This window comes from Saimiri boliviensis, chromosome X (assembly GCF_048565385.1).
Source record: "Saimiri boliviensis isolate mSaiBol1 chromosome X, mSaiBol1.pri, whole genome shotgun sequence".
Taxonomy (NCBI): Eukaryota; Metazoa; Chordata; class Mammalia; order Primates; family Cebidae; genus Saimiri; species Saimiri boliviensis.
In genome coordinates, this window is record NC_133470.1 from 18,679,143 (window position 1) to 18,698,201 (window position 19,059).

General features: G+C 39.5%; 1 protein-coding gene across 2 annotated transcripts in view; it reads left to right on the top strand.

Moving 5' to 3' along the window:
• The first annotated feature begins 7,636 nt into the window (after positions 1-7,636).
• Positions 7,637-19,059, top strand: part of MBTPS2 (membrane bound transcription factor peptidase, site 2) — a 109,659-nt gene continuing 98,236 nt past the window's right edge. For both annotated transcript variants that reach the window (XM_010334866.3, XM_003924099.4), the window contains exons 1-3: positions 7,637-7,842; positions 11,623-11,771; positions 13,881-14,058. In XM_010334866.3, coding sequence (XP_010333168.2) covers positions 7,768-7,842; positions 11,623-11,771; positions 13,881-14,058 — 402 coding nt within the window. In that variant the 5' untranslated portion in view covers positions 7,637-7,767. The remainder of the gene's footprint in view (positions 7,843-11,622; positions 11,772-13,880; positions 14,059-19,059) is intronic.

Consider the following 19,059-nt stretch of genomic DNA (forward strand, 5'->3'; position numbering starts at 1 on the left):
TGGAGAATGAGTGCAAGGTTTTATTGAATGGTCAAAGTAGCTCTCAGCAGATGGATGGGAAGCCAGCCGGAACGGGAGTGGGAAGGTGGTTATCCCCTAGATTCAGGCAGCCCGACTCTCCTCCCATCACCCTGGCCAAACTCCACATGGTTCCGCTGACCTGCCAGTGTCTGCTAATGCCTGTTGGTGTGCTCTTCAAATGCTGGTTCCTCTTGACACCCAGCCACTTGTGTGCCTGCCTGCTAGGGTCTCAGGCTTTTATAGGCACAGAATGGGGATATGCCAGGCCAGGGTGGTCTAGGGAAACATTTGGGCAGAAAAACAGAAATGCCTGTCCTCACTTAGGTTGGTGGGCACAGGCCGGGGGTTGGAGCCCTACCCTGGGACCATGCCCTTCTCTTCCCAGCACTTCTCTGCCCCGGTTCCATATCACTGGCATGCACCTGTGGTCCCAGCTACTAGAGAGGCTGAAGTGGGAGGGCTGCTTGAGCCCAGGACTTCAAGGCATGCCACTGTACTCCAGCCTGGGCAACAGAGCAAGACCCTGTCTCAAAAATTAAAAAACAGGCTAGATTTGCCCTTTAGGCAGTAGTTTGACAATCCCTACTATAGACTTTGAACTATTTTCAATAGGTGAAGATGAAAGGTTGTTGAGATTTGCTGAAGCTATGAATCCTACTTAAGGTCCTTCTAGAAAATTATCAAAAAACAGTTTCTTGAATTGTATTTTGTTGTGTATAGAATGGCTATGATAGTATTAAATGGACTATCTTGGACATCAAGACATTTGGATATGCTGAAACAACTACAAGTCATATTTAAGTTTAACAGCATGGTAGATTAATGATGAATTCAACTCCTGCTTGATTGTTAGGAGATCACTGAGGTCTCAGACAGCTATTAATACAATACATTCTGATTGAAGAACTATTTATATAACAGCAATCAGTGAAGAAGAGTGTCATTCAATTGTTATCAACAATATAACCAATATGGTGAAGGACCAGATAGTAAATATCTTAGGCTGATTTAGGCACCACAAGCATACAATGTTCACATACCCTTCAGTACTGCAATCAGAAAGCAACTATAACTGTCTATACACAGAAATTTAGTAGGCCACTTCATGATAACTCAGTCAAGATAAAATATATGATGTCCAGGGATTTTGGAATGGCTTTGTCATATATTTAACAAGATATTTAAACAAAATGGAATAGCAGCTACTACATGTTAAAAGCCAAGTTGAATGAAACAAAACTAATATACTTTTTAGATGAAAATATATTTTAACTTATTAAAAATGCTTGCAGAGAAAGCAGTCTGCTTGCTGAAACCTGAAGAAAAAGTAAATAACCAAGCGAATGCTTTCAGAGTGCAAGTATTTCTTCTGTGATAGCTGCTGAAAAAAATTCCCGTATTCTACTCCAGGAAGATGCTTATAGTGGTGTACATGACATAAAACTGAAATGCAGATAGAAAGCCTGAGATGGTTGGTTTCTTGAAAGCCAATTATATTGCTTCATTGCTATCGGTAGAATCAAGGTTTAAGGACAGATTTTTTTCAAGTGACTGCGTAAAAGCACCATGTGCAGATCAAAAAAATAGAAAGTGAAAACAATACTTTCTGAACAGTTTTAGAAAATATTTTCTCCGATTGATACTAAAAGCTTGCATTTGTGGGACTACTCCAATCAAACTGCACCGTCACTGACAATCACAAGACTAAGATTTTAATGGAGATGAATATTCACGTTAGTTGGTTCCTATTAAACAGAAAGAAAGCTTAATAACTTTGTGGCAACATTGACACTAGTATCACATAACGGCAGAGCTAACCAAACATCTGCTACTCTACCCCGCTTAGGTGAAAGTGAACATCTATTTATGTGGTGCATAACACTGGTATTAAGGTGAGGCACAGTGCCTCACACCTGTAAATCCCAGCATTTTGGGAGGCCAAGGTGGTAGGATTGCTTGAGTCCAGGAGTTTGAGACCAGCCTGGGCAACAACGTGAGGCCCTCATCTTTACAAAAAAAAAATTTTTTTTAATTAGCCAGACATGGTGGCACATACCTGTTGTCCCAGCTACTTCAGAAGCTGAGTTGGGAGGATCAATTGCCCAGACGGTTGAGGCTGAAGTGAGCTGTGATGGTGCCACTGCACTTCAGCCTGGGGAACAAAGCAAGACCCTGCCTTACAGAAAAAAAAAAAAAAAAAAAAAAACTGTGTGAAAGAAAAATAAATCTTGGGACCCCAAAATCACTAAGCCAAAGGGAAAAGCCAAGCAGGGAAATGCATCAGGCAAACCTGCCTCCCATTTTAGTCCTAAATAAGATAGCTACAAAGATATTTTTTAAAAAGCTACATACCTCCCTCACAACTGGCCACAATGAATTTCCCTAAAACAGTTCTGTTTAATTTTACCCTGGTAATGTAAATTGATAGCATATCTTCACAAGTACGGGACAAAAATGACAGAACTTAAAGTCATTCTGCTACTCACCTAGATAAATCCTTATGTGATTGCTTCCTTTGTTTTTGTTTTTTGTTTTAAGACAGAGTTTCACTCTTTTGCCCAGGCTTGAGTGAAGTGGCATGATCTTGGCTCACTGCAATGTCTGCCTCCCACTCCACCCTCCCTGCCTGATTCAAGTGATTCTTCTGCCTTAGCCTCCCAAGTAGCTGGGATTATAGGTGCCTGCCACCACGCCCAGCTAGTTTTTGTATTTTTAGTAGAGATGGGGTTTCAGCATGTTGGCCACCCTGGTCTCAATCTCCTGACCTCAGGTGATCCACCTGCCTTGACATCCCAAAGTGCTAGGATTACAGGTGTGAGCCACCACACCTGGCTGGACTGCTTCCTTTGTTTATGTAAAAATGCAAAGTCACTGAATCAGACTAAGGCATAAATGACTATTTCTCTACTTCCAAAGCATAAGCTAGGTTATCCTGACTATTGCAAGTTAATGTCATAAATGTAGACTATAATGATCCCAGAAGCAAACTATCAGCTGACATTGATGAGAAATACATATTTCTGAATGTCATGTCAAACTTTAAAATTTTGAATAGCAGCCGGACGTGGTGGCTCATGCCTGTAATCTGAGCACTCTGGGAGGCCGAGGCAGATGGATTGTTGGAGGTCAGGAGTTCGAGCCCAGCCTGGCCAATATGGTGAAACCCTGTCTCTACTAAAAACACAAAAATTAGCCAGGTGTGGTGGTGGGCACCTGTAGTCCCAGCTACTCAGGAGACTGAGGCAGGAGAATTGCTTGAACCCAGGAAGTGGACGTTGTAGTGAGCCAAGATCGTGCCACTGACTTCAGCCTGGGCAACAGAGCAAGACTCTGTCTCAAAAAAAAAAAAAAAATTGAAACAACAGATGCTGGAAAGGATATGGAGAAATAGGAACACTTTTACACTGTTGGTGGGAGTGTAAATTAGTTCAACCATTGTGGAAGACAGTGTAACGATTCCTCAGGACCTAGAAATAGAAATTCCATTTGACCCAGCAATCCCATTACTGGGTGTATATCCAAAGGATTATAAATCGTTCTACTCTAAGGACATATGGACACGAATGTTCATTGTGGCACTGTTTACAATAGCAAAGACTTGGAACCAACCCAAATGCCCATTGATGGTAGACTGGACAGGGAAAATGTGGCACATATACACCATGGAATACTATGCAGCCATAAAAAATGATGAGTTTGTGTCCTTCGTAGGGACATGAATAAACCTGGAAACCCTGATTCTCAGCAAACTGACACAAGAACAGAAAATCAAACACCACACGTTCTCACTCACAGGTGGGTGTTGAACAATGAGAACACTTGGGCACAGGGAGGGAAGCATCACACACTGGGGTCTATCTGAAGGGAAGTAGGGGAGGGACAGCAGGGGATAGGGAGTTGGGGAGGGATAACATGGGGGAAAATGTTAGATATAGGTGATGGGGAAGAAGGCAGCAAACCACATTGCCATGTATGTACCTATGCAACAATCTTGCATGTTCTTCACATGTACCCCAAAACCTAAAATGCAAAATGCAAATATATATATATATATATATATATATATATATATATATATAATGTATCATACTAATATAAGATGTTAACAATAGGCGAAACTGGCTGTCAGGTAGGGTATGTGGGAATTCTTTGTTCTAGCTTCTCAATTTTTCTGTAAGTCTAAAACTGTTCTAAAAAAATAAAATTTATTTAGAAAAAAATTGAATGGCAATACTTTGTCATTGAGAAATATAAACTGTATATATTTATCATGTATGTGTTACTTTGAAATATGTATACATTATGTATGACTAACTGAATACTAATATTTTCAATAATATATTAAAATTTAATTTTCATATTTCACATATATTCTTTTATTGCTGAAGTTTATTATATAATGGTGATATTCTGCTTCAGCCAAATATTGACTTTTAACATTCAGCTCCTTTGCATTCAGCCAATATATATATTCTGTGCCCCTCTAAAAATAATATACATACAAATGATGTAAATTAAAGCTTGGCTGTGTGTCCTTTATTTAAAATACTTACTTCACAGAAACCTGAGACAATTTGTAAATTAAGTCATACATTTATTCTAAGGAAGAATACCCTAATCTTCTAGAATTCAGGCATTCTTTGCTGCCACCTTGCACCCTCTATCCTGTCTCTTCTGCTGCCACCAGCTGGCTTCCACTATTGCTAAATTCCAGCAACCAGCAGGATTCAATTCAGTGCTTTGTTTTGACTGCTGAGTCCCTGATGAAAACACGAAGTCAGTTGAATAACTAAATTTTTAGGCTAGAAACAGAAAAGCACAACCAACTCATTTCCTATGTACTTTGGACTACCAGATAGCCACATGGTATCTGGTACTTGTCCCAGTAAGTGGTACAGACAAGGCTGCAGGTTAACAAAAGAGAATATATTTCCATTCTTAAATCAATATTCTGCTCCCAGAGAATATTGTTAAAAACTACAGAGTCATTACATAAGAACAAACAAAGGTCAGATCAAACACAATAGTGTATCAATAGTCTCAATATATGGCCCGGTATGGCGGCTTATGCCTGTAATCCCAGTACTTTGGGAGGCCGAGACTGGCTGATCATCTGAGGTCAGGAAGTCAAGACCAGCCTGGGCAACATGGTGAAACCTCGTCTCTATAAAAAATACAAAAATTAGCTGAGAGTGGTGGTAGGTACCTATAATTCCAGCTACTCGGAGGCTGAGGCAGGAGAATCACTTGAACCTGGGAGGCAGAGGTTGCAGTGAGCCAAGATGGTGCCACTGCACTCCAACCTGAGTGACAAAAGCAAGACTCTATCTCAAAAAAAAGTCTTAGTATAGTGTTAAGCTTTTAATAACTTCAGGAGTATAAATTCTATGAACTTATACATCATGTGAAAGTAAAATTATTTAACTGTATTTCATGCTTATTTGGTTTGTGATTTTTTGAAAAGTGTTTTTTTGTTTGTTTCAGTCAATGTTTGCCATTTTCTGTTAGAGGGACTAAAAAATTTAAAAATGTTTGAAATTGGCCGGGCACAGTGGCTCAAGCCTGTAATCCCAGCACTTTGGGAGGTTGAGGCAGGTGGATGACGAGGTCAAGAGATCGAGACCATCCTGGTCAACATGGTGAAACCCCGTCTCTACTAAAAATACAAAAAATTAGCTGGGCATGGTGGCACGTGCCTGTAATCCCAGCTACTCAGGAGGCTGAGGCAGGAGAATCACCTGAACCCAGGAGGCGGAGGTTGCGGTGAGCCGAGATCGCGCCATTGCACTCCAGCCTGGGTAACAAGAGTGAAACTCCGTCTCAAAAAAAAAAGAAAAAAAAAAGTTCGAAATTTACAGAATAAAATAAGCATATAAGAAATTTAAATAAACTTTCAAGTGACTTTTTGCAAGTTTGTAGCATTAATGTTTCAGAAAGTATTAAAACTTAAAGCAGCGTTAAGACTTTTGGGACACTTGTATATGGAGAACTACAGGGTGCTTGAATATAAACTTTTATAATTTACACCCAGCTAAGTTCAAAGAAAACTGAAATCATTTATAACAACATATATACACACAAATAGGCAAAGATATGTAAAACAGTCATAAGCTATCTTGAGAGACATGTGCCTAAGTGAGTAAAACTTCAGGAAAAGTAGGAAGAATGAGGTAAATTAGTAGTAATATTTGTAATATAGGTTTCTGATATTCTATATTTTCACTTGGAAGGGGGTTGAGGATACATTTTTATTTGGGATACGTGTTCTTGAGATAGTATTATGTTCTCAATATTTTGGTATTAGCATTATTACAGCTAATGAGGCTTTTCCAGAAAAGCTGAAATAAGTAACTTGTAAAGATGCACATTAATAGAATGAAAAAAAATAGTTTTCTTTCCTCTTAGAGATTATCTAGTTCAGTGGTTCTCAACCTTGGCTGCACAGTGCAATGACTTGAGGGGCTTAAAAAGTATAAATGCTTGTGTCCCACCGAGCATTTGATTTAACTGGTCGAGGATACAGAATGGGCATCGGGAATTTTTAAGACTCTTGGTGATCCTAAAGTGCAGGTAAGGCTGAGAACCACTGCTTTAGTTCAATATATAATCAGGTATATACGTCAACATTAAAATGTGTAGGTGTTCACAGCTCTGATTTTTAACCATAGCCCCATCTCAAATATTATAATGGAAAAGGTTTAAAAAAGAACCTAATTTCTTTTCTTTTCCTTTCTTTTTCTTTTTTTGAGACGGAGTCTCGCTCTGTCACCCAGGCTGGAGTGCAGTGCCTCGAATTCGGCCCACTGCAACCTCTGCCTCCTGGGTTCAAACGATTCTTCTGCCTCAGCATCCCGAGTAGCTGGGACTACAGGCATGTGCCATCATGCCGTATGATTTTCTTGTACTATTAGTAGAGATGTGGTTTCACCATATTGGCCAGGCTGGTCTCAAACTTCTGACCTCGGGATATAACCTCCTCGGCCTTCCAAAGTGCTGGGATTACAGGCGTGAGCCATCGCGCCTGGGTAAAAGAGCCTAATTTAATCAACATGGATACATTTCAAAAAATGTGTTGAACGAAATAAGCCAGACACAGAGTACTTACTGCATTCTATTTACATAAAGTTAAAAAAAATCAGAACGGGGGAAGAACTATTAACTAGGAAGGGACGTAAGAAGGAAATTCCTGAGAGGGAAAATTTCTCTATTTTGATTAGGTACACGGATATAAATATTTATCAAAATTCATAGAAATGGGCAATTGAGATCTGTATGTATGATTTCATTATATGTAAATTACACTTCAGTAAAAAGGATAAACATAATTAAATCTGGATTATCTATGACAGGGTCGGGGAGGGAGAGATGATTACTTCAGATGACCCCAAATCCTCATAGGTTAAAAGAAACAGCAAACCCCTGTCCAGAACTGGCGAGAATGGAGAGTAGACAGCAGGGAGGGCCAAAGCCTAAGAAATCGCTACGAGACTAGCCACCGAGTTCAAACTACCGCCAGGACGGCGGCGCCCGAGCGCCCACAAAAATAAGCCCCCCCGCCATTTCCGGTACTCGCAAATCCGCCCGTGTGTCCTCACAGGAAGAGTCCGGTGGGAAACTGTGGGGAAGGAGCCGGAGGTAGCTTGGTTCCTGCGCGGATGCTGGGGCTGTAAGGCGCGCGCGGTCAGCTGTTTGCGGTGCAGGGAGGACGCCGGGGCTTGCCTTCTCTCCTCTGCCGCCGCCGCCGCCATGATTCCGGTGTCGCTGGTGGTGGTGGTGGTGGGTGGCTGGACTGTCGTCTACCTGACCGACTTGGTGCTGAAGGTGAGGGCCTTGGGCCTAAGGTCCAAGCCCGCGATGCCCATGGCTGGAGGGCAAGGCCCTGTGTGTCGCCCAAGGCCTTCTTTTCTCTTCCCCTGCCTCGCGCCTCCTGGGCTGGACGGTGCCCACGTGCGACAGTCCGCGTGGCGAATCGGCCCGGTGGAGTAAATAATGCATTGCCGGCCGTGGGAGGGGTGTGGCGTCCTGCGCGGTTGCCACTGTCGCAGTGCGGGGCAGTGCAGGCCCGTCAGCCTTCCGGGTCCTGCCCGGGAGGCGCCAGTGGTGGGATCGGGAGGGCCGGGGCCCTGTCAGACCCAGCAGCTGCAGTGCAGCAGGGAGGAAAAGAAAACGTCTGCTTAGTAAAAGCAGTGTTTTCCCTTATTGTTTTTCAGGTCAAGACCCTCTAGAGACTCAGATATTGGAATGAATCTAAATCAAGCTGTGATTTAGATCAGTAGTCTCAAATTTAAAAATGCATATGATCATCTGGTGTTGCGGTCAAAATGCAGATTCCGGTTCAGCAGGTCTGCGGCACGGGCTAAAATTCTGCACTTCTAACCAGTTCCCAAGTGCTACTGATGTTACCAGTTCAGAATGTACTTCAAAGTTGCACGCTCAAGTAGCAAGGATTTATGTAACCAGTTTCTGACGCCTTGAATTCTGATTTGCACACTGCGTCCCCCTCACATTAACCAGATACCCTGGGTGCACGGTCCATTTTCCAGTTATTTGAGAAGGGTAGCAAAAAATCAGAAAGAGTTATCTGACCACATGCTTCAGGCAAGCTTTCGGAATTGAGCATTGGCGAGTAGGGGATGGAGGAGGGTATATGTATGGAATAAGTTCATATAAATTCTCAAATGTTTAATAAAAATTCCAGTTATGAATAGCAAAACCTTCATGTTATGAATACCGCTTAAAATAGAAAACCATAGTATTATGTGTTTTAGCTTTAACAATAAGATGAAATGAGACTTTCCTTTGTATCATTTAAACTTGTAAAGTGCAGCAGGTTATATAGCATAGTCCTTAGATCCAGGGCTGGGCTTCTAGTCAATGAGACCTTGGGCAAATTGCTATCTGTACCTTGGTTTCTCATCTTTAAATAGAGATAATACTAAGGATCTCCTAAGATTATAGAGAGAATTACATTAGTGTATCCACATAAAGTCTTGCTCCTCAACCTGAGGTTCAAGGACCAGTAAGTAGCACTTGCATCATTTGGGAACTTGTTAGAAATGCAGAATCTCTTGCTTATAACCATTACTGGAGATAGTGAAAAAGAAAAAAAAAAGAAAGAAAGAAATGCAGAATCTCTGCCAGGCACGGTGGCTCACGCCTGTAATCCCAGCACTTTGGGAGGCTGAAGTGGGCAGATCACGAAGTCACGAGTTTGAAACCAGCCTGACCAACATGATGAAACCCCGTCTCTACTAAAAAAAGCAAAAAATTAGTCGGACTTGGTGGTACGTGCCTGTAATTCCAGCTACTCAGGAGGCTGAGGCAGGAGAATTGCTTGAACCCGGGAGGCGGACGTTGCAGTGAGCCAAGATTGTGCCACTGCATTCCAGCCTGGGCAACAAGAGCAAAACTCTATCTCAAAAAAAAAGAAAGAAAGAAAGAAATGCAGAATCTCAGGCGTCATCCCTGATCTAGGGAATCAGAATCTGCATCTTAGCAAGATCCCAGGTGATTCTTCTGCACCTGTTTGTGTTTGAAAAGCATTGATTTAGCTGGTCATAGTGGCTCACACCTGTAATCCCAGCACTTTGGGGGAGGCTGAGGTGGGAGAATTGCCTAAGTCCAGGAGTTTGACACCAGCCTGGGCAATAAGTGAGACTTTATTTCTGCAAAAAATTTAAAAATTAACCAACCATGGTGGTGCATGCCTATAGTCTCAGCTACTCTGGAGGCTGAAGTAGGAGGATTGCTTGAGTCTGAGCATCAGAGGTTACAGTGAATCAAGATCGTACCATTGCACTTCTTGTCTGCCTGGGCAACAGAGCAAGACCTTGTTTCAAAAAAAAAAGAAAAGAAAAGAAAAGAAAAAGCACTAATGTAAAGTACTTGGCATAGTGCTTAACATGCCATAAGCAATACGGGCCACAGTGATTTTATTGTTTGAAAAAGCCACATGAGCCAGGCATGGTGGTACAGCCTATAGTCCCAGCTACTTGTGAGGAAGAGGTGGGAGGATCGCTTGAGGCCAGGAGTTCCAGACAAGCCTGAGCAAGATAGTAAGACCCACATACAAAGTCACATGATTTCTTCACGTTGCGTATGTGGAAAAAAAAAATATCTAAAAACTTTTACAGTCTCTAGTCACAAGTGTGTGAGGTGACCAAGATGTCACTGGTTTTAGTGACATCCCCTAACTCCTTAAGAGAGCACCATCCTCTGAGCAAAAGACCTAACACTCATTCAGAGTATCTGCCTGGGAAATGGAGAGACCTCAATTTTTAGGAGCCTGCATCTTTAGCTTCTCTGCTTCCAGTGTTCCACCCTTAGTTTTTCTTGGATTTCTGCATAGACATTTGTTGGAGAAGTGTGTTACTCCTTTTCCAAGTCTTGGAAAACAAACAAACAAAAAACTACCTGAAGACTGAGAGCAGATAACATTACAGATCTAAAGCAAACAGCTACCTATATTCAGACTCTGGTCAGTTTTTAAGAGTATGATAGGGCTAAGATTTCCTTCTCGGACAGATAAGTTTCTCACATCGGTGGGCATCAATGTGACAATACTTACTGTAACTGTGTAAGGTATATAACACAGCCATATGTCATCCAAAATCCTATATTAGTCAAGGACTTCAAACTTCCCTAAAGGTAAAACTCTTGTTGGGGCTGTGTATAAGCAGCTATCCCCACAACCCCAGATAATTTAAGAGACATTATTGAGACCAAGACGGCTTTAGATAAGTTTTGTGCTTTTTACCTGATCGAGGTTGACCTAACTTCTTAGAGTTGTTACTCAGAAGAAGAAAGCAAGCACTAATCACAACTGTCCTTCTCTTGGATTGATCAGGGTTTTTTTTGTTTGTTTTTTGTTTTTTTTTTTAAATTATAACACAACGCTTTTAGACCAATGCTGTCCAATACGGTAGCTATTAGCTACATGTGGTTATTGAGCCTTTGAATCAGAGCTAGTCCAAATTAAGATGTGCTCTAAGTATAAAGTTGACGTTGAAATTCAATGAATTAGCACCCCCAAAAAATAAAGTATCTCAACAATAGTGTATGTTGATTACATGTTAAAATATCCTGGATATTTTGGGGTAAAAGTACATGAAAATTAATATTTAAAATTTGCCTACGAAACAATTTAAAGTTATATATGTGGCTTGCATTTGTGGCTCATGTTATATTTCTATTGGACCACACTGTTCTAAGCAGAGGTCAGCAAACTTTTTGTAAAGGGCTTGGTAGTAAGTATTTTAGGTTTTGTGGGCCACACAGGGTCTCTGTTGCATATGTTTGGGTTTTGTTGACTTTTTATAATTCCTTAAGAAGGTGAAAAGTATTCTTAGCTCACAAGTTGTATGAAAACAGCCTGTAGTTTGGATTTGGCCTGTGGCCCATAGTTTACCAGACCCTAATCTCAGTAGACCAGTTAGGTCTGTGACCTTTAATATTCTGAAGAATAAACATAAAGCTTTAAGATTATAAACATTTTGGCAGTCAGCATCTTGATTTCCTCTAGAAAATACTTTGTTTTATTTTCTTACACATTATAAATTGTTCTTCAAAATTGAGTGATGTAGAACTTTGCTTTCTCCTTAGTCATCTGTCTATTTTAAACATTCTTATGAAGACTGGCTGGAAAACAATGGATTGAGCATCTCACCTTTCCACATAAGATGGCAAACTGCTGTTTTCAATCGTGCCTTTTACAGTTGGGGACGGCGGAAAGCAAGGATGCTTTACCAATGGTATTCATCTTTTTTTTTTGGTTTAAGTTATTTAAGTGATCATGATGGATAGCTTGTAAATTAACTATTTTCATCATTTCGCAGTCTTCTGAGTTTTAAAATATTGACAGTTTTAACTTTCTGGTTTTATATAACCTTATGGGATGTATCATTGTGGTTTACATACATTAAAAATTGAGGCACTTATGGCAATTTATGGTTAGCGCTTTACAGTGATCTCTGGGACGCCCAAGATAGTGGCAGGTTCTGTAGATGAGAGAATGTGAGGGTCAGGGGTGGCATGGTCTAAATTCATTTTTGTTAAAAATTTAGCCCCAAATGGATTAGAGCTAAATATAAACAATCAAATTATCAGAGTTAGCAGAAAATGCAATAGCAGATCAAGGCATACAAAGTAGAAAGAAGTATATAATAAAAAGAACAGAAATCAGTGAAATAGAAAATCTACAATCGAGAAAATCAGCAAAGCCAAAAGTTGGTTCTTTGAAAATATTATTTGGGCTGGGTGCGATGGCTCACACCTGTAATCCCAGCACTTTGGGAGGCCGAGGCAGGCGGATTGCTTGAGGCCAGGAGTTCGAGACCAGATTGGCCAACATGGTGAAACCCTGTCTCTACTGCAAATACAAATATTAGCTGGGCATGGTGGCACTCATCTGTGGTCCCAGCTACTTGGGAGGCTAAGGCACAAGAATCACTTGAACCCAGGAGGCGGAGGTTGCAGTGAGCCAGTATCACAGCACTGCACTGCAGCCTGGATGACAGAGCAAGACCCTGTCTCAAATAAATAAATAAATAGAAAATATTAATTGATAAATCCCTACCATGACTGATCAAGGGCAAAGAGACATAAGTAATTAAAAATGAGAATTGACGCCAGGCACGTGGCCGATGCCTGTAATCCCAGCACTTTAGGAGATCGAGATGGGTGGATTGCTTCACCCCAGGGGTTTGAGACCAGCGTGGGTAACATGGTAAAACTCCATATCTACAAAAAATATAAAAATTAGCCAGGCGTGGTGGCATGGGTGTGTAGTCCCAGCTACTCGGGAGGCTGTGGTGGGAGGATCACTTGAGCCTGGAAGGTCAAGGTTGCAGTGAGCTATGACTGTGCCACTGCACTCCAGCCTAGATGACATAGTGAGACACTGTTTCAAAAAGAAAAATGGGAATTGAAAAGAGGACATTACTACAGATTCTATAGACATTAAAAACATAGTAAGACTATTAAGAACAATTCTATGCCTATAAATTTGGCAGTTTTTTGTTTTTTTTTGAGATGGAGTTTCACTCTTGTTACCCAGGATGGAGTGCAATGGCGCGATCTCGGCTCACCGCAACCTCCGCCTCCCGGGTTCAGGCAATTCTCCTGCCTCAGCCTCCTGAGTAGCTGGGATTACAGGCATGTGCCACCATGCCCAGCTAATTTTTTGTATTTTTAGTAGAGATGGGGTTTCACCATGTTGACCAGGATGGTCTCGATTTCTTGACCTCGTGATCCACCCGCCTCAGCCTCCCAAAGTGCTGGGATTACAGGCTTGAGCCACCGCGCCCGGCCTAATTTGGCAGTTTTAATGAAATGAACAAGTTCCTTGAAAAGCACAACTTATCAAAGTTAGAAAATGTGGCAGATTATCTCTATTATAGAAGGGTAGCTTCTAAAGATTAAAACAGTAGAAGAAAGAAACTATCACTAAATTGTACCATGTTAATATTTAAGCTCATTTTATCACAAAATAAAGCTGAAATACAATGCAGACACTAGAAGAGGTAGATGAAAAGATGGATGTCTTTGATGACAAAAGGCTTTCATAACGACATAAGGACAAGATAAAAACAATGTTATGTAAATGAGCAAATGCATGAGAGGAAATGAACTTTTTTTATTGGGAATGATATTCAGATTCTTTAGTTATCAGAAAATTATAAATTATAAAACTGCCACTGCTCATGCTTCAGTCAAATATTTGAAGTTTATGTAGGAAAGAGACAGTTACTGAAATTTTTTAGCCATTATTTTGAAGCTATGAACTGTGGCTGGTCAGTGAATTTGCTACTCCATGAATTGAGAGAAATCGTAAATTTACATTTCTTTTTTCCTTTTGACAGGTTCAATTTTGGAATGGTGTTTGGCGTAATTGCCATGTTTAGCTCATTTTTTCTCCTTGGAAAAACGCTGATGCAGACTTTGGCGCAAATGATGGCTGACTCTCCCTCTTCTTATTCGTCCTCCTCTTCTTCATCCTCTTCCTCTTCGCTTCACAATGAACAGGTGTTACAAGTTGTGGTAAGCATCATCTTTTTGCTTTAAATAATTATCGAAATAGAGATAGAAGATATCACTTCTGACCTAGTATAACTCCTATCCATAATATAAATATGAAATAATAGTCTCATAATTTTCAAATTACCTGCTTACACAAAAAACAATAATAAGAATACAGCAAGGAATTGTTGAAATATTCAGTAGTAGTGGTAGTATTAATGGTAATAGAGAACAAATGAACCACCATTAAGACTGTCAGCAATTACACAGATATGTGACTGAATTCACATCTTTTTAAGATGTTAAATGGTTGTTACTTTCAAGGAATAAGCATGCTGATTTAAGATCTCTATAATATATAAGTAAATTGCATTCTAATTCTATGCAAACTGTTTCCCTTTCCTTTTTATAGCCTTCGGAGTCTAACCAATAATATCCTTTTAATTAAAGATATAAGACCTTTCTGAATGGTCACTGTGATTTCTTTATGTGAACAATAATGTGCTGAGTTGTACTCCTTTGAGTATAAGCTAAATTTAATCATTCTCACTTTAAAACTCATGTGTAGACCTATACCTTATCATTTTATGTCTCCAAAGTTTGGAAGGGGGCTTTATATTGGCTTACTTTTATTTCACATTTTTACATTTATAGTTCCCATTTCCATGAATCATGGATGTTGTTTTTAATCATGTTCTTATTAATATAGTAGACTAAGGATTAGTAACAGATTTTTTTTTTTTTCTTGGCTCTTTGTGGCCTCTGCTAGGCTGTGTCACTGTGAAGATTTAGAAATCACTTATAGAGAACAATAATCTCTCCTATACTCATAGCTCTTTCTTAGAGATTAAAAAGATTCACCAGGTGAGGCCGCAGAAGAAATTATTTGTTTCTTCAGCAAACATTCCCTGGCTTACAGATGAGAAAATCAAGGCACAGAGACATCAGGTCACTTGCCTGTGGTCACAACTCATAATTACTAGATCCGTCATCACTGATCTTATAGCCTATGGACATTATGCTTTACTTTTAAGAAAGACAACTAATTCTTCAAGGAACTATAAGTAACTTTACTTATAGTTTTATACTTCTAGGTATATGGTAGGAGGATAGGTAGGACTAGAGGCAAGAAAACAGGATAGTGCAGGAAATAAGGTGGGAAATACAGGTAGGGTCTAGGTTATGAAGTTTTTATTTTACCTATAGATAGCAAGTCTGTACAAAATGGACCGAAGTCATTAGACTGAAGATATGGAGATCATTTAAGAGCAGTAATTTGTGTTAGAAGTGAAAAAAATCTAAAATTAGTGGCAAGGAGAATGAAGGGTATGGATTCAAGTGACCTTTTGGAGTGAAATTATCAGACCTTGGTGAGTAATTGAATGTGAGGCTGGAGGGAGAAGGAAAAGCTTAGGATGACTCTCAGTTGCAGGATTGGTTATTGTTTACCAAGAAAGAAGACAGGAGAGAAAGAAGCCATTTGGAAAAAATAAGATTATTGGCTTATCTGCCTGCTAGAATTAGAATGGCAAAATGTTGTTTAGGGAAGAAATTATTTCTTCTCTTTGCCTCTCAGTTTATTCATGGCGCTCACAAAAATATCCGCTCTATTAGGAGAGCCGTGCTTTGGAAGCATTAAGAAGTCAGCTGCCCTCTGGAACCCACCATGCATATTTATGTATAAGTTTAAGAATGTTATGAATCCTGACTTTGTAATGAGCTCTTGTAGCTTAAGTAACATACTTTCTGTTTACTCTATAATTCCCGACAGCCTTGTTCAGTATTAATTCTCCAAACCGTAGCACTCTGTGGTGTTGAAAGTATTCTGTATTCAGTATTCTGGTACATCTAATACCCTGTGTGAATCATGGCAGAGACAGTTGGGCAGTCGTGTACTGTTGCCAGCAAATAAGACCTACCATCTGTTGGTATTGTCACACATTCAAATTCTTACTTTATCTCACTCACTAGTACATACAGAAAATAATAAAGAGAAGGAGCAAATATCTTATTAGATCAAGCTTACTGATTTATTCGGAATAAAGGTAAGATAACCAGGATATTTTATGATATAGAGGATATGTATGACAGTGTTAAATATATAAATTTAGAGAGGCATCAAAGAAAAGTAAAACACTGGAAAGAGGTCCCAAACAATTTGGGAATGGAGCAGGTATATAAAAAGGGACATAGAATTTCTTGAAAATTTTGCTTAATAGGGTCCAAGTAAAGAGAATTTCAGATAATGAACATTCTAAACATATCCATTTCCTTTGACCCTTTACTTCCACATCTGGGGCTCTCCAGCTTAAGGAAACACTTTGAAATACAGAAAAAAATAGTAGTCATCAACCTCTTTAGCCTAACATCATTTATTATTATGAAGAATTAAAAGCAACCAAAATATCTAATTGAGGAATGGTTAAATTACTGGATTGTCATTCAATGAGATATTATGCACATATTAAAAATGATTATAACTAGTTTTGGCCAGGTGTGGTGGTTCATGCCTGTAGTCCCAGTACTTTGGGAAATTGAGGTGGCTGGATCACCTGAGGTCAGGAGGTTGAGACCAGCCTGGGCAACATAGTGAAACCCCATCTCTACTAAAAATACAAAATTAGCCAGGCATAGTGGCTCTTGCCTGTAGTCCCAGCTATTTGGGAGACTGAAGCAGGAGAATATTTGAACCCAGGAGGTGGACTTTGCAGTAAGCCGAGATCACTCCATTGCACTCCAGCTTGGGCAACAAGAGTGAAACTCCATCTCAAATAAAAAAATAAGATTTTAACTTGTTTCATAACTAAAGAAAGGACACTTGGAATTAATGGAATTTAGAAAATTATTCAAGCAGCGTTGTTTGAATCTTCAGTTACTAAAGGAGGCTTTTTAGGCGAGAGTTCTCTGTGTGCACAAAAAAAAATTCCAGTTGAGTAAAAAGTAAAACTTGAAACCATAAAAGGCCTTGAAAGACAAGACCTAGGTTATCATTTTTATGAACACAGAATGAGGAAGACATAGAGTGAATAGTAGAAACCATAAATATTTTTTATTTAACAGTAACACCTTTATTTTTCATTTTTTAAAATACTTTATTAGAACAGTTTTAGATTCATTGCAAAATTGAGATGGCACAGAGGTTCCCCCTTACAATGATGAAAACTACATGAATATGTCATTACCACCCATAGTTTACATTAGGGTTCACTCTTGGTGTTGTAGGAAACCGTGAATACTAATAGATTTGACTACCTAAATTTTACATATCAAAAACTAAAAGCAAAGTAAAATTAAAAGGGAAACAAACTGGAATACATTTATGTCATGTATTACAAAGGACCAATGCTGATGTTTGAAGTGATCTTACTGATCAGTAAGAAAAAGATGAATACTTTAGGAGGAAAAAAGTCAGGTCATCAGTAGGCAACTCACAGAAGGACCAAAAAATGGTCAAAAGTCTGGGGAAAGTTCAGCTTTACAAATGTAAGTCACATTGCAGATTTGAATAAAATGAGCTTGCCCAAGGTTATGGAAAGGTCTGCTTTTAGAGTGCAGTTTGATGATATGTATCAAAATCTTTTAAACTTTGTGTAATAATAGCATTTACTATCCTCTCTGTGAGGCATAATGTTAAACATTGGACAAAGATGAGCTCATTTAATCCTCCAAATTACCCTTTTGTGGAAATGTGGTTATTTCCATTTTATTGATGAGAAAATCGGAATGTTGGGGAAATAATGCCAACTTTCCCAAGGTCATTTAGCTAGTTAGAGACCAGACCTCAAACCCATAATACGTCTCAAGAGCCCCATCCCTTAACCAGTATGCTCATCTAAGAATTTCTTCCCCTAAAATATTTAGGTGTGCGTGTCCAAATATCTTTTTTTTTTTTTTTTTTGAGACAGAGTCTTGCTCTGTTGCCCAGGCTGGAGTGCAGCGGCGCAATCTCGGCTCACTGCAGCCTCTGCCCCCTGGCTTCCAGTGATTCTTCTGCCTCAGCCTCCTGGGTATCTGGGATTACAGGTGTACGTTACCACGCGCAGCTAATTTTTGTATTTTTAGTAGAGTTGGGTTTCACCATGTTGGCCAGGCTCGTCTGGAACTCCTAACCTCACGTGATCCGCCCATCTCTGCCTTCCAGTGCTGGGATTATAGGCATGAGCCACTGTACCTGGCCTGTCCAGATATCTTTATCATATTATTTATGAGCAGAAACTTTTAAAGCAATTAAATGCCCAACAATGTATTCCATAGAATACAGTGTACCTATTAAAAATCATATTGAGATAAAAAATACTCATGGGAAGATGTCTGTCACACTGTTAAGTGAAAGAGCAGATTTCAAAATCAGATTTATAATAAAAGTATAGTTTTTAAAAATACATGTACATGGAAAGACTAAAATGACATACATCAGAATGGTTGAGAATGGTTTTGTGTGTGTGTATGTATGTATGTTTGGGGAGCAGAATTTTAGGCTTCTGTTTTGCTTTGAGTTTTCCTGCTTTAAACATATTTTTTATAATTAACATAATACTTATAAAAGAAAGTAGGAATTTCCTCCAGAAGGATACTTTTTGGATCCCAACTCCTGACTGTAAGAAATAGATTCTCAGTATGTAAATTGTATTCCTAAGCCTGGTGTGTCCCACTTTAATTTATTGTCTCCTTTTAACAGATGACATAATTTGGGAGTGATTACTTTTGAAAAAATATCTTTGCCATCTAAAAGAAATTTACTGTGCACCTCTTATTTTCCCTTGTGTATGTAATAACATATACCTGCACATTTTGTCTTGCACATAATTGCAAGACAACTCCTTCATATGTTTATAACTTTTCTATATGTTGCAAATGCCTTAATTTCAACATTAAATTTCAATTTTAATGTATTTGTATATCTCTTTCACACTATTTTTCCGACCAACGTAATGGATAAACTGATGGAATAGAAGGGTATGGTGCTCCCACACTGATCAGGATCCCTATTAGACTAGCTTTCATTACCAACTCGCCTGTAAT